Source organism: Puma concolor, chromosome C1, assembly GCF_028749965.1.
Source record: "Puma concolor isolate L17-30 chromosome C1, mPumCon1.1.hap2, whole genome shotgun sequence".
Classification (NCBI taxonomy): Eukaryota; Metazoa; Chordata; class Mammalia; order Carnivora; family Felidae; genus Puma; species Puma concolor.
In genome coordinates, this window is record NC_141674.1 from 55,921,316 (window position 1) to 55,936,386 (window position 15,071).

Below are 15,071 nucleotides of genomic sequence, written 5' to 3' on the forward strand. Positions count from 1 at the left end.
GAACAATCTTATGTAGCAACTACTGTAGTCATTGTACAGATGAGGAAACCAGGAGATCTTTCATTACCAATTCTGCATAGTATTTGTGTGATAATAAATCCAGAATTATCTATGTGATAATTAGCATCTCTAGACCCCAAATCCAAATACGTCAGTAGTTACAATCAAGTGATAGAAGGCATCTGAAAATTTATTAAAATGATTGGACAGAACTTAGTCAATGTCACTTTTAGGAATAAGTTCAGCAGAGTAGCTGAAAGTCCAGGTTCTGTGGGTTTGAGTCCTGGCTCTGTCCCTAGGCTGTGTGACCTAGGGCAAGTTATTTAACTTCTCTTTATCTCAGTTTCTTTATCTGCAAAATGGGCAAAATAATATTGCCTACCCCATTGGGCTATTGTGAGGACTAACTGAATTGATGTAGAGAAAACATTTTGAATAGTGCCTAACACATTTTAAGTACCTGATAATTTAGCTGTCATTGTTGTTATTATATGTGACAGGGCTAACATTCTTACAGGCTTGCAAGCTCTAAATTCTATAATATTTTTGTTACACCATGGCAATCATTACACCTGCCCAGGAGGATATACATGCCCTGCCTACAGAGACAAGACAGATGAAATAAGCAGAGCAGAACATGTGACAACACGTGAGCTAGTCATTAACTGTGTGCCTCTTTTATACTGTAGCTGCTCAGATTTCTAGTGGGTTGCATTCGGTTTTAATCACTACACTTAAAGTCAATGTTGTCTAGATAACCCAGTGAACATCAAAGGAAGATGAGAACAAGTCATTGGAGGTCTGGAACTTTTAATGTGGGAACCATTTAGCCTGTAGAAGAGAATTCTAGATGGGGGTGGGAGGTTTGATGGCTGTTGCTGGCTTTGATGTATACATGAGAAAGAGTATGTGTCCTTTGTTGCTCTGGAGAACACAACTAAATCCTCTATGTGGAAATTATAAGGCAGATGTCAGCTCAATTTTGAGAAAGAAATTTCCTTACACATGATGGTCTCTAATAAGACAATTGATTGGCCCTCAGAGTGGTGCATTACCTGTCACTAGAATTGTTGAAATAGGACCAACTTCCCTTTAGGGCTGTTATGCCCATCAAATCAAATGTAACAGTGTAACTCTAAACTGCTACGAAATTGTAAACGCTTATTATAAACTATATTAGGATTTACCTCTGTGGGATACTTTGAGCCCTGTGGTCCCTACAGTTTCTTCCTTTTAGAAATTCTGTAATATTACCCAAATACCATAAAAGAGATGACAGGAGAGAATGTTTTTCATATTTAAGATATTAAATTATTTTTAAGCACTTTATAAATACTCATTTGAATGAAATCAGTATGATATTGGGTGAAATAATTTTACTAATTAAAGTTGTTCCCCTGTTTGAAAATATTTGGTTAGCTATTAGTGTTGATGTTACATTCTGGAAATAAACACTTAACAAATTAAGTAATTCATACTTATGAATTCAATATGGTGCTCTCCAGTCAGTAAGGTGACTCATTGCCTTCGGATCCTTACCAGCCTTTTCTCATCATCTGGCTAGGGCAGAGTTGGGTGTTTTGGAATATATCCTGAAGGTCAGAATACCATCCGGCTCCTAGATTATAGGTTTATGGGCCCAGGCTAGAGACTGTCAGCCCTGTCTTGTGTGGGTAAAAATGGTTCTGACCAAGGGCGCCTGGGTGGCGCAGTCGGTTAAGCGTCCGACCTCAGCCAGGTCACGATCTCGCGGTCCGTGAGTTCGAGCCCCGCATCGGGCTCTGGGCTGATGGCTCGGAGCCTGGAGGCTGTTTCCGATTCTGTGTCTCCCTCTCTCTCTGCCCCTCCCCCGTTCATGCTCTGTCTCTCTCTGTCCCAAAAATAAATAAATAAACGTTGAAAAAAAAAATTAAAAAAAAAAATGGTTCTGACCATATAGATCCACTCCTTATATAAATATGTAGATATCTATCTGTAGATGTCTAGAAATACCTTCCCTGACGCCTAGGCTATTTGGGTCCCTCTTCTGCATGCTCCCACTGGACTTCCTCTATGATCATTCTTCATTACTGATCATTTAATGTTTGTCTTCTCCCAAATTTAATAGGTGAAATTAGCTTTCTGCAAAAAACCCACCATAGCTATAGTTTAAAAACATGGGACAGAGCCTTTGTCCAAGGGTGCCAGGTATATATGTATGCACGGGAGTAGTGGGAAATAGGCCTGGAAGTTGGGGCCAGACTATAGAAAGAAATAAAAAAACTTAGGAATGTGGACTTTGTGCACTGGACGGCAAAACTAAGGAATTTGGAGCTAATGATTAGGGTGTGTTTGTGTAAGAATTAGCCAATAAAACAGGGGTCCTTAAGGTCAGAACCAGGGAACAAGCTTATTAGGGCTCTCCTCTGCATGCAAAGGGAAAAGTCAACTAAGTTATGGATCCACATTTTCTTCCCTCCTCCACTAAGGGTGGGCTATTCACAAAAAGAAGCCACAGCTTCTGATGCAGCAGTCCCAAAGCCTCTGCCCTGAACTCACATTTTGCACGGCAAAATGCAGTGATACTATTTGCCTAATGAGCTCGTCTGGAATTCCCACAGCTATACACAGGCACAGTGGTTGGCCGGATGCTTCCAGGACCAGCGACAGCAGCCAGGCCCTAGCCCCTCCCAGATGAAATATGATTCCTTATTCCTTGTTGCCCTTTTGGCTCCTGGGTCTGCATGCCACTGTGAAGAAGCTTTGGATGACTGGACTAAGCTCACTGTGGCCTTTTCTCTGTATCACCTAGTTCATGAATATGAATGGGAATTCACCATGGCATGAGTTCGGATCTCCTTGTGGTCTCTTCCAACAGTATTGGTTACACATCTGAGGTTTCTGTAGGGCACTTGCTGGAATGTTTAAGGAACAATGGATTTTCATGTAAAACACACCTTATTTAGTAAATTATTCTGCGATACAAAATTCCTCTTCCCCCAAAATAAAATGTTAAAATTGTCAGTGTAGGGGATCAGATCTGCATTAAACAATATGGGAGACAGCCCTTACTCTGACCACATAATCCTATCATTGCCTAGTAGGGATTCGCTCTCTTTTCCCTTTAAATTTCCATTGCGAATTTAAAGATCTGTCCTGGGCAGTGTTTATGAGAAGGGCCTTTTCTTTACAGGAAGTAGAATCTAAAATTCATGGAAATAAGGAATTTTGACGGGAAAGAGCAACTCGCCAGCAAACTTCATGACTCACAGAAAATTGCAAAGTGTGGCATTTTAAAAGCTAGGAAGGGGCAGTAACGTTCCTAGGTATCCTCCTCATCTCCAGGCTGTCAAGCAAGTGAAATGTGACTGGAGCATAGAGGGGGAGGTGGGGGGGGGTGGGGAGAAGGGGAAGGAACAAGGGGTTGGATTACACTGAGCATGCCCTGGTTAGAATGTGCCATCCCGCTGCCTGTCAGATCCCCAAAAGCGTCTGTGGAGTTAGGAGAGGGTTCAGGTTCAAAACAACAGTCGCACTTCTCTGCAAATAGCAAATGATTTGCTTGTAGAAGTCGGTGGGTTTTGCGGGGTTTTTTTTGTTTTTTGGTTTTTTTCCTTGTGAGTTTTGTTTCAAAAGCAGTCTCTGTGGTTATATTTAAATCTTTGTTGGAAATGGAATAGCTTTTGTCTCCTTAATCATGTTGACCCCGGAAAGAAGCTTCAGGTCTGCCTGTTGGCTCACCTTGAGGTGAACTTGAGAGGTAGGAGCAGTTGCTTCCAGAAGCCAGCAACTTGGCAAACAGGATGCTGAGATTTTGTGACTTAGGTCATCCCTTCACCCTCAGTCCAGAAATTTTTAAATGTCTCCCTTTAGTGACTCACATGTGATGCCAAACCTGTTGTAAGAACTCCCTTTTCCTTGCAGGGAACATAAAACCCTACAGCTGTTATGAAATCTGCGTGTGTGCACTGTCGGGGGACCAGAGAGGATGCAGCTCCATCCGGAGTAACTCTAAGCACAAAGGTGAGCCTTGGAACCTTTTGCCGAATTTTACTTTAGTTCAATAGTTTGGATTTAAAGGGTGACAAAAGCTTTCTGTGTTCTACTTTGCAGCACCACTGAGTGGCCCCCACATTAATGCCATCTCAGAGGAAAAGGGGAACATTGTAATTTCATGGAACGAAATTCCAGCCCAGGAGCAAATGGGTTGCATCCTCCATTACAGGATATACTGGAAGGAACAGGACTCTAATTCCCAGCCTCAACTTTGTGGTATGTGTGAGGCACAAATGCAGTGGGGCCTTTCTTATTTAGATGTTGGGAAAACACAAGTATGCGCATGTGCATACATACACACAGGTGCTAACACTGTGACTGGCACATAGTAGGTGCTCAGTAAATATTTGTGAAATTAATTGAGTGAAAAAAAATGGAAGATATCTAAACACACACGTACACAGAGTTACTGACTATATGTTATGTGCCAAGCAAATTGAAGAAATGAAGGTAATGGACTAGGCTCTCAAGGAGCTACTCACATGGGGAGATATTTCAAAAAGCAGTAACAGCTGGGGTGCCTGGGTGGCTCAGCTTGTTAAGTGTCCAACTTCAGCTCAGGTCATGATCTCATGGTTTGTGGGTTCAAGCCCCACGTCGGGCTCTATGCTGACAGCTCAGACCCTGGACCCAGCTTCAGATTCTGTGTCTCCCTCTCTCTCTGCTCCTCCCCCACTCATGCTCTGTCTTTCTCAAAAATGAATCAGTGTTAAAAAATTTTAAAAAGAAAAAGCAGTAACAGCACATCAGTACTATTATATAGACCCTTGAGGTGTGTAAGGGATGAGTTAGAACTTCTGAATCCCCCACATTTGCAAACACTATCATAGCACATTATTTTCTCCTTAAAATGGGTAAAATACAATACAGTTAGGTAGCTTCTTATGACCCATAATTATTCTATAACTATAAAAATCTAAAGCAATTAAATTCTGGCTAGAACATTATCTCAAATGATTTCATCTCTCATTTATGTAGCAGCTCCAAGTCACTTGCCAGATATGATGTTCTAATCTTTGATTTATTCAGAGTTGTTATGGGTTTTTTTCCTGGCTTGACCTTCTTTTTATTTCATAAGCAACTGGCTTTCTTTCAGGAGCATTTATCATAAAGAAGCAACATTTTTTAACTAACTTGAGAATAAAGAGAAATAAGGAAGCAATATTTTTATTCCTTCATGAGAGCTGTTAGGTCCAGGAAGAATGTAACCTGAGATGTGGGTGCCAGAGAGCTGCCTGCAAGATTGATTTTTACCTGGAAAACTTTAGAAGTTGGTCCTTTCTCTTGACCTTAGAAAATCTTCAGTATTGCTTTTCTGAAAGTTATGACTTTTAATGCTAGTTAATTTTTATTATGTAAATACAACTTGCACATAGTAAAAGCACCTAAATAGTTCAGAAAGATACAAAAATGTAAATTATCCCTTCCTCCATACTTAGGCTGTTAGCAGTTCTTTACATGCTCTTCCAGAAAAAAACAAAACAAAACAGAAAAATTAATGCATATATTTAGGGTAATCATCTGCATTCTGATCTACACTTTGCTTTTACCTCTCAATAATACAGGCTGGACCTCTTTCTGCATCAGTCCATATGGATTTGCCTCATTCTTTTTGAACAGCTCTATAGAATTCCATTATAAGGCCTCACAATCTGTCAATTAATCCACCACTAATGAACAGCACATATCTTTGAACAGAACCACTTTGGGCCCGTCAGGGTCAGTTATTTCTGAAATGCACCCCAGAACATGACGAATTGATTGACCGCTTCCTGGGCCATTTGGACACCCCCCACTTTGCATTTTAGCAGAATTGAAACCAAGATGTCTGTTTACAATCAGCATGGTCAGTTGGTTCTTAGAGCTACTCTTGTACATGTTGAAGAAACTACGTATCTTATTTTACCACAAATCTGATGAATCTGAAGTTTATATAAGGGCATTTTAAAATAAATTAAAAGGAGAGGAGGTGCATTGACAGCCTGGAGCCTGATTTGGATTCTCTCTCTCTGCCCTACCCCCACTGGCACTCGTGCTCTCTCTCTCTCTCAAAATAAATAAAAATTAAAAAAAAATTTTTTTTTAAGGAGAGGAGGTGCAGATTCAAAGTCTACTTCACACCAGTTTTCCTTTTATTCAGTAAGCATTCATTGATGAATTAGACCTGTCTTCAGAGAGCTCAATCTACCAAGGGAGGTGGAAAAGCACACAGAGTGATGTAACCATTGTAATCAAGGACTGACAACTACCTATTGTATTTGGCAACTAGAAATCATTGGCAAAGCCACAGGTGCAGTCTCCAGAGAGTGGTAGAGAGCAGTAGGTTGAGGAGGAGGGAGAAAGACACCAGAGAGAGAGGCATTACAAACTGAAGAGAAGGATGGCGAGCCAACGAGGAAGGGGGCCCTGTCCTATGTGTCTGGGAGCTGTCCACTGGGCAGCAGCACTGTGGCCACACGCAGAATGAAGTTGGAGCACTCTGCCCTGCCTGAGCAGAGGAGAGGGCTACACCTGGGGCGGAGCATCCGCATTTTAGTGCCTCTCTCAGGTGGTTCCGGTTCACAGCCACTCCTCTGGAAATGTGTTGATGCTGCCATGTGCACCAATAGCACATTTCTCTACTGGCACACATGTTGGGTTTTGTTACTACTTGGCCGTTTTTGTCAACAGACTCTGAGCATCATGAAGGCAGAGGCCAGGGCAATTTGCTCACCATTGTCTCCGCGTACCAGGCATACAGGAATGAATACTGCCCTACTCTTTGTTACACCAATGTAGATTGTTAGGTAATAACTAGTTTCCAGTAACAATGTGCCTGTTTTGTCTGGTACCACTTGACTTTCTTACCTGCAGCCTTTCAAATGATTGGCAACTATCCCATCTTCCTAAACTGGTGCCTCATTTAACCACCCTGAGCCTCAAGTTTCAGCCCCCCACGGATTGAATGCCCACCTTTATCTCTGCTGGTGATCACAGCCCAGACCAGGCAGCAGAACCGGAATTTCCTGCATGACTTCTTTCTCCCATTTCTCAACCAGGTCTATTTTGCTAGCCAAACTGAGAGAGCCATCACCCTCCTCACTGCTCCCTCCATAGAGTTTCTGTTTTTATTCTCCAAGTATACATATGTGTGTGTGTTTGTGTATAAACTTTTTTGGCCCAGCAAACCTTTCAAGACCCTTCCTTTCTGTTCTGAGGTCTCATTTCACTCTGAGTTAAGGGTGCCTTCACACAGTCGGATGGTTGACTCTGATGCTCACTGATGCTTTGCTGCAGCAAGATGAGAGAAGGTCTCTCCAAAATTAACTTTTTAATCCTCTGCCATAGGAATAAAGACAGAGTTCTTTTTAGTTTAATCACATAGTTTAAGTCTGTGCGAATTCATCAGGTTAGAGTAGGCTTGGAAATTTTCCACATGGTACTTTTTCTCAACAGGATGTTGAATATAGGGGTACCTAGGTGGTTCAGTCAGTGAAGTGTCTGACTTCCACCCAGGTCATGATCTCACAGTTTGTGGGTTTGAGCCCCACATCGGGCTCTCTGCTGATAGCTCAGAGCCTGGAGCGTGCTTCGGATTCTGTGTCTCCCTCTCTTTGCCCCCCCCCCAACATGCTGTCTCTCAATAAATAAACATTTAAAAAATTAAATTAAAAAAAAGGATGTTGAATATAGAAATTGCTCTGATAGTCACAGCTGTTAAGTGATGTGCTTAGGCCCCTTTGGATGGATATTACAGGACTCCTTGCTGGTCACCCATAGTAATCAGGGGTGGGGGGAAGTATAAGGGCTCTCTCTGTTTTCTCTACTAGCTGGTGAACTCTTTGAGGCAGATTCTGTGCCTTTGTATACTTGGTGACTTATCCAGAGCACAAGCTCAATAAATATTTGTGACTGTGGAAATAAATTTAGCAAACAGGAGCATTGTCTGACCTGCCCTGGGGTTTTTGAGCTGGTAACTGAAGTTGAGGCTCAAAAGTGCTGGGTTCAAGTTTCCACTTTGATCACCCACACAGGTGCATGTCAGCTGAGGGAGCCAGCAGGTTACTCCTGCCAAAGTTCTGCCCTTGATCTTCTAGTCCTCCTGCCTCGCAGCCCTGGCTTTTGAGAAGTCAGTCCAAACCTTACACCCAGCAGATCACTGGAAAAGAAGATTGCCTATGTACTACAGGAGGGAAAAAACATCAGCGTGTTGCTCAAAAAACCCAAAATCTTCCCTGCTGAAACTCTGCAGGGGTGTTGAGAGTGTAAGGGACTGATAACCTAGTTAAACTGCCAAATAAATCCAATGTACGTGCCACTGATCTCAATTTTAGATTTTATGTCAGATTGAAGCAGATCATCATGTTAAACTCATTAAGACCAGTATCTAGAACCTACCCCAAAAAAGCAGAAAATCAAAATTAATGTTAAATGTCTATTTCATTAATTGCCTAACTTAGCTTTCTTAAAAATTCCACTGAAAACAATTGGTGTATTTAATTTCCTCCCCAAGAGTTCTCAAATATATCTAATAAATGTTGGAAACAGTATAGTCATAGGAAATAAAGGAATTACTACAGCTGAGTAATTTCAAAGCAGAATGATGAAAGTTCTTTCAAAAGATTTTGCCACAGAAAATTATTTTGGTATGTTGTAGAGTGAGACCTCCGTAAATGACAGTGTCTAGGGCCTAGCAAAATATTAAGTACTAATGAATTAGTAGTTTTAAAAAATTAGTTTTAAAACAGCAATGTGCTTTTCTCTTTCAAATTAAAACATTAACAACAACAAAAATAAGTAAAAGCCCACATTCAAATAGTTCCTGTAACATGTGCCTTTCTTCTATCTTTATCCTCCCTTCAGAAATTCCCTATAGGGTATCCCCAAATTCACATTCAATAGACAGCCTGCAGTCCGGAGTAAGATATGTCCTGTGGATAACAGCTCTGACAGCTGCTGGTGAAAGCCCCCCAGGAAACAAGAGGGAATTTCATCTGCAAGGTAGGAAACAACTTTATTTTTTTTTTTAATCTTTTTTAATTTTTTTTATTTTTTTTTTATTTTTTATTTTTTATTTATATATGAAATTTATTGTTGGAAACAACTTTAAAGATGGCACAGCCACCCTGGATTCTTACCTAGGTGTATACTCCCACTATGTTTGGCATGGAGATTATCAGATTTTCTTTAATTCATTAATTACTTTCTTGCTGTTCCATCTTTGCACTTGCTGTTTCCTTTAGCTGGACTGCCCTACCACTGCGTAGAGAAAGTATCTACTTATTTTTCAAAACTCAGCCAAAGTGTTTCCTCCTCCAGGAAGCCTTCCCAAGTGCACCTCCGTAATTCCTCCATAATGCACTACATTTGACCCCTCTTCAAAACACGGAATCCAATAGGCAGGAACTGGTATCTGTTTATCTTCAAGGTCTGGTTCGGTGCCGAGGACATAGTACTTGTTCACTAAATATCTGTTCAGTGACCAATGAGAATAATCTCAACAATAACAATGGCAGCTATTGCCTATCAGGTAGTTACTATGCACCAGTCGTTGTGTTCAGTGCTTTGCACACTGTACTGGTTTGCTGGGGCTCTTGTAACAAAGTGCCACAAACTGTGTGGCTTTAACAACAGAAGTTTATTTTCTCACAGTTCTGGAAGCTGGAAGTCTTGAGTTCAAGGTATCAGCGGGCTTGTTTTCTTCTGAGGACTATGAGAGAATCAGTTCCCTGCTTCTCCTCTCATCTAGTGGCAATCTTTGGTGTTCTTTGGCTTCTAGATCTCTGCTTTCATCTTCACATGGAGTTTTCCTTGTGTGTGTCTCTTTGTTCAAATTTCCTCATTTTTAAGGACACTGATCATGGTGAATTAGGGCTACTTACACCAGTTTGACCTCATCTTAACTAATTACATCTGCAATGATCCTGTTTCATAATATGGTCACTTTCTGAGGTCCTGGAGGTTAGGACTTCAGTGTATGGATTTTTGGGGTAAAAGGACACATTTCACCCTTCATGACACGTACTTTTACTCATTGAATCCTGACCTCAACCACGCAAGGTGCCTGCTTTACACTGTTGTACCTGGTCACATAGTATCAGGCACTCAATTCAAAATGAATAAAGGAACAAGGGATTAGGATGCCTTTTTACAAGGTTCAGAATGTACAGAAAGATTACCCAAAGTCATGGAAGTGTCAAGTGGCAGAACTACAAATCAAACTCAGATTTAGTTACTTGAGTTAAATTTGAGTGACCTAGCAAACATGGGCTTCTCTCCACTGGCTAAATTGTGATGTTCTCTCTGGCAGCACGTGCCTGCATCTTGCTCCAAGCATGAAACAAGCTGTTCTTGCTTTGCAACATGGAGTATCAGGTTGATCATTTAGGACTTTGTTGTTCTATGCCCGGTACTTCTCCACTGGGAAAGTTGACAAACCCTCTTCTCATCTTCTAGCACGCTAGCACGAAAGTTAACTTGTGAGCAATTAATCAATTAAAACTCAGCATCTTTCTACCTGTGGTACTCCATACTTGCCCCATCTGCCCAGGAAGGAAGACAGATGCTAAAGAAATGTCAGATTGTGCTGATTGCGTGGGGTGGTAACACAACTGCCTGCATCAACACCCTGTTCAGCCCTGGTGACACGCCTGCTAGTCCCTCCCTGCTCACGCTCCTCCTGAACCTGTCCTGCACTCTACCAGAAGAATCTTTCTGCAAGATACCTTGCTCCATGTTGACATCCCACCTCCATCGCAGCCCATCAGTGGTTCCCCAGGGACCTTGAAGCTAGAATTCAAACTGCTTCGTCACCAAGCCCCGCATTATCTGCTCCTGTTCACCCATCTAGCTTCGTCCTCTACCACACGCTCATCTTTCATACTTGAAAGTGTGACCAGACTACCTGGAGTTGCCTGAAGGTTCCATGCCTTTGTATAGTTCTGTCTAGTCTGCTTCCCTAACTTGACTGCTTTGCTGGCTCCACCCTCCAAACCTGAACTTTTGACATCATGCCTTTTGGGACAACATCCTGGGCTGCCCTTGGGATTATTTCCCATGCTGTTCCCTGCTACACTGCCTTGTACATGCCTTTTGTAAAAATGCATATCCCATGGCATCATGATTTATTTACATGTTTATGCATCTATCTCCTGGACTAGATTAATGACTTAAGACAACAGAGTCCATGTCCTCCTCATCTTTGTATCCCAGCACCTAAAAGGGCCTGATACATGGTTAATAATAATGAATGAATAATAATTATAATAATAAAGAATATACTACTAATAATAAATGGATGAATTAATGAAGAATCCCAACACATAGCAAAATACATCTTCATAGCAAGGAATCCAAACAATTTCAAAGACCCTAGTTAGAAGGCTTATCCAGTGGTTTGTTAAAATCAGTAATACCATTTCTCAAGGGCTTCCTATGTTCAGATGCATTGCCATGTGCTTTATATACACCATCTCTAATCTTCACAACAACCTGCAGGGCAGATGTCATCATTCACCTTTTGTAGATCAGGAATCTGAAGTCCATTGATCACATAACAGTGGAAAGTCAGGATTAGAATTCAGGGCTCCCAGTTCACAGCCAGTGCTTGGAACACCACACTCACTTTCTTTCTGCCCCTGTTAGAGGAAGGAGCCCCTTCCTTAGAACCATAGAACTGGATCCCTTAGGGCCCTTCTCCCTAGCTGAAAGAAGAAAAACAAGTTGGCCTTTTTCCTGAGCCCATCTAGCTAGCCAGTAGCTGTGGGTAGGTGCCAGAGGGTTCATGCAAGTGAGTATTTTAAGATGTTCCTTGAAGATAACTTAGTCACAGGGTTTGCTAACTTTTCAGGTAAAGCCAATTGGAGTGTGTTTGTGGCACCAAGCATTTGCGTTGCTGTCGTCATAGTGGGCATTTTCTCAACGCGTTACTTCCGGCAAAAGTGAGTTGGTTACATTTTCCAATTTCAGCAATGTGATTTTTTTAAAATGACAATAGCTGTTGCCACTATGAGTCAAAGAAACGGACGTTCTCATACATTGCTGGTAGCAGACTAAATTTATTCAACTTTCTTGGACAACAGTATTATGTTAAATTTTTTTTAAAGTTTTAAAATAGACCTATGACCTATCAATTCCTAACTGGAAATTTAGTCTAAGTATATGCAGATATTTAATGGCAAATACGTTCACTGAAGTATTGTTCGTTGAAGGAAAATATGAAATAACCTGAATGTCCAGTGAGATGAGGTTGTTTTACTACATCACATTATCTCATGCTGTATAGCATATTATATCCATTAAAGACAGAAAATAAAATGATATATTTGTAATATTACATTTTAAAAAGGTTGCAAAGCAGTATGTACTTTAAAAAGTACATGTACACACGCATACCTATATGTAAGACAGACCATTTAGCATTAAATTTGGTTCTATATGCCAAATAATAGAACTTAAACTAGCTAGCCCTGGACTTTCTCGCCCAGGCTAAGGAAGTAAATTCAGGTTAAGGGCTGGTGTGGTAGCTCTGTAGTCACCAGGCATCTAGGCTCCTTTGATCTTTTTTGTGCCATTATCCGGACTTGGCTTCCACAAGCTCACTTCATGGTCCAATGACTGCAGGAACTATAGCCATCATGCCTGCATTCTACAACTATAGGGAGAAAGAAGCAAGGTACCCATATTTCCCTTTTCAGGAGCTTTTACATGAAGAAGTCAGACATGATACTTCTGATTACACATTGGCCAGAACTGGAGCAAGGGAGATTTAAAATTGCGGTCCTACAGCTGGGCTTGTTGTCATCCCAGTAAATCAGGGTCCTTTTCCTAAGGAAGAGGATGAGGGAGTATTGGGTAGTGATTAACGCTCTTTACCCCAAGGATATGCACCAAAATATTAATGAATGGTAGTTTACCAGGATATAGAATAACGGGATTTTAGTTCTATTTATTTTCTACAATTTCTTTAGGCATTATTTTGTAAAGAGAATTTTTTAGAGTTATTCGATAAAGAGTTTTATTCAAATGTTGTGTAAAGTAAGAGAAGAGGTCAAAATGAAACCAGCTCAAAGTCATTCTACTAGCCATTGAACTTATCTGAAAGGCTTTACATTTATTGAAGCTCTCATATGTGATAGATACTTCAAAGCAGAGCTCTCTTTAGGTAGACTTTGAAAAAGTTGAATTCAAATAGAATCAAGTAGGATCACATTCATCCTCTTCAGGGAAATATTACCAGTTAGGGTGAAAGTTTTTTTTGTTAAAAGAAAACAAACACCCCCAGATATATGGCTTTAAAAATAGTTTATTTCTCTCCCACATAATAGTCCTGAAGTAAGTCATCCAGGTTGTTTGGCAGCCATGCTCCACACAGTCATTAGGGACCCCGTTGTCTTCTGCTTTAGTGGCTCGGCATCCCTTGGACATTGTCCTCATCTGCATGATCTGTACTGGGTCACAGGTACCTCTGCTCACAGTTGTTCGGAGAGAAACCAGTCACACAGACACATCACTTGCTTCAAAGGGCTAAACATCCTGAAAGCTTTCCATTCTTATTAAACATCAAAGCTTATTAAAGCCAATTCTTCAAAAATGTTTCATATTCGCTTTGAATTTTTAAAAAATAATGAAAACATTTAACTCACATGCATTTATTAGAAACATTTTTAGGACTTTTTTCCTTTCATGTCATAAAAGTAATATAAACACATTTTAAGGTATTTTTAAAAAACCAGAGAGGATAAAGGAAAAAAGAAGACCCATAGTTCTTCTGATCATCAAGTACAACTACTGTTAACAGTTTGGATATTTCCATATGGTATTTTTTTCCTAGGCATTTTTTTTTTAACATTGTTATTGTTCCTGTTTTGTTCTTTGTTGTGGTGGTTTTTGTTTTTGTTTTCCTTTTAGCATAATACTTTACCCGTTATTACAAACCTTAAAAATTTTTTTTTAGATTTACATCCAAGTTAGTTAGCATATAACAAACTCTATTTATAAACATTTTAAACTAAATAGTAAGTTCTCCACAGGTGGGAACCATGTCTTCTTGTTTGTTTTTTCATCCCCAGGATATGGCATGTGCTCAACATAATTAGGGGTTCAGTCGGTGCTTGTTGAATGAATGCATGGCTGGACAGTGACAGCTAAACATTTGTTGAGTTAAAGTTCCATAATTTATTTAGCAAACTCCAAATGGTTGCATCATGACTCTATCATCTATGTGAACTTCAGAGAAAACTAGTCTAGCCTTGGATGATGCATCATCTTTCTCCTTCAGTGTTTTTTTATTTTATTCATTTGCACACTCCTACCATGAAATCACCGCACTAAGAACTGATGCTTCCATGCCACTGTGTGTGTGCATGCTTAACCAAATGTCATTGTTTTCTTTATCTATAGGGTATTTGTTCTCCTTTCAGCCCTCAGACCTCAGTGGTGTAGTAAAGAAATTCCAGACCCAGCCAATAGTACTTGGGCCAAGAAATACCCCACTGTGGAGGTAAGGTTATAATGCCTTAGTGGTGAATTGATAGAATTCCAGTGATCTAAGTTTCCCATTAGTTATCAGGAGACCTAGGTGCTTATTAGTCCCTATGGATAAGCTGAAGCCCCTAGTGCTAGGTTACCAACTGAGTCAACACTCCCATACACAGGAATTTTCTGAAGCTTATGCCCAAAAGACTAAAAGACCCATAGCTTTTCATTCCTCTCTATGCCATAGGTTCCCTCCTCACCTCCATTCTTCAAAAGACATAAAAAAGTATTTTTGCCATTTGCTGAGCACTAGCCTGACTCATCCAAATTTAAGAGAACTGAAGCTTTACTGTGACATTTCCTGTCCTGAGCATTGAACAGATAAATAGAGCTCAGACTATTTTGGCATTGGCAGGAAGCCAGTCATTCCATTGTGCAAGGAGAAGGTTTCAAAGGAGAGGTTGCTCTGCTGGCAGATGGGAGAATGGAGAGTAAAGGATGGGAAGGGCATTGCTGCATTGCCCGAGGTGGTGAGAACAGCTCACGGGGGGCAAGCTGGTCATCTTGGGTGAGGGGTCTGG

The 15,071-nt window shown here is 40.7% G+C and overlaps 1 protein-coding gene across 2 annotated transcripts in view; it reads left to right on the forward strand.

The window, feature by feature from the left end:
• Positions 1-15,071, forward strand: part of IL12RB2 (interleukin 12 receptor subunit beta 2) — a 78,598-nt gene that overhangs the window by 57,377 nt on the left and 6,150 nt on the right. For both annotated transcript variants that reach the window (XM_086717247.1, XM_086717246.1), the window contains exons 11-15: positions 3,904-4,002; positions 4,093-4,251; positions 8,878-9,015; positions 11,864-11,954; positions 14,416-14,515. In XM_086717247.1, coding sequence (XP_086573373.1) covers positions 3,904-4,002; positions 4,093-4,251; positions 8,878-9,015; positions 11,864-11,954; positions 14,416-14,515 — 587 coding nt within the window. The remainder of the gene's footprint in view (positions 1-3,903; positions 4,003-4,092; positions 4,252-8,877; positions 9,016-11,863; positions 11,955-14,415; positions 14,516-15,071) is intronic.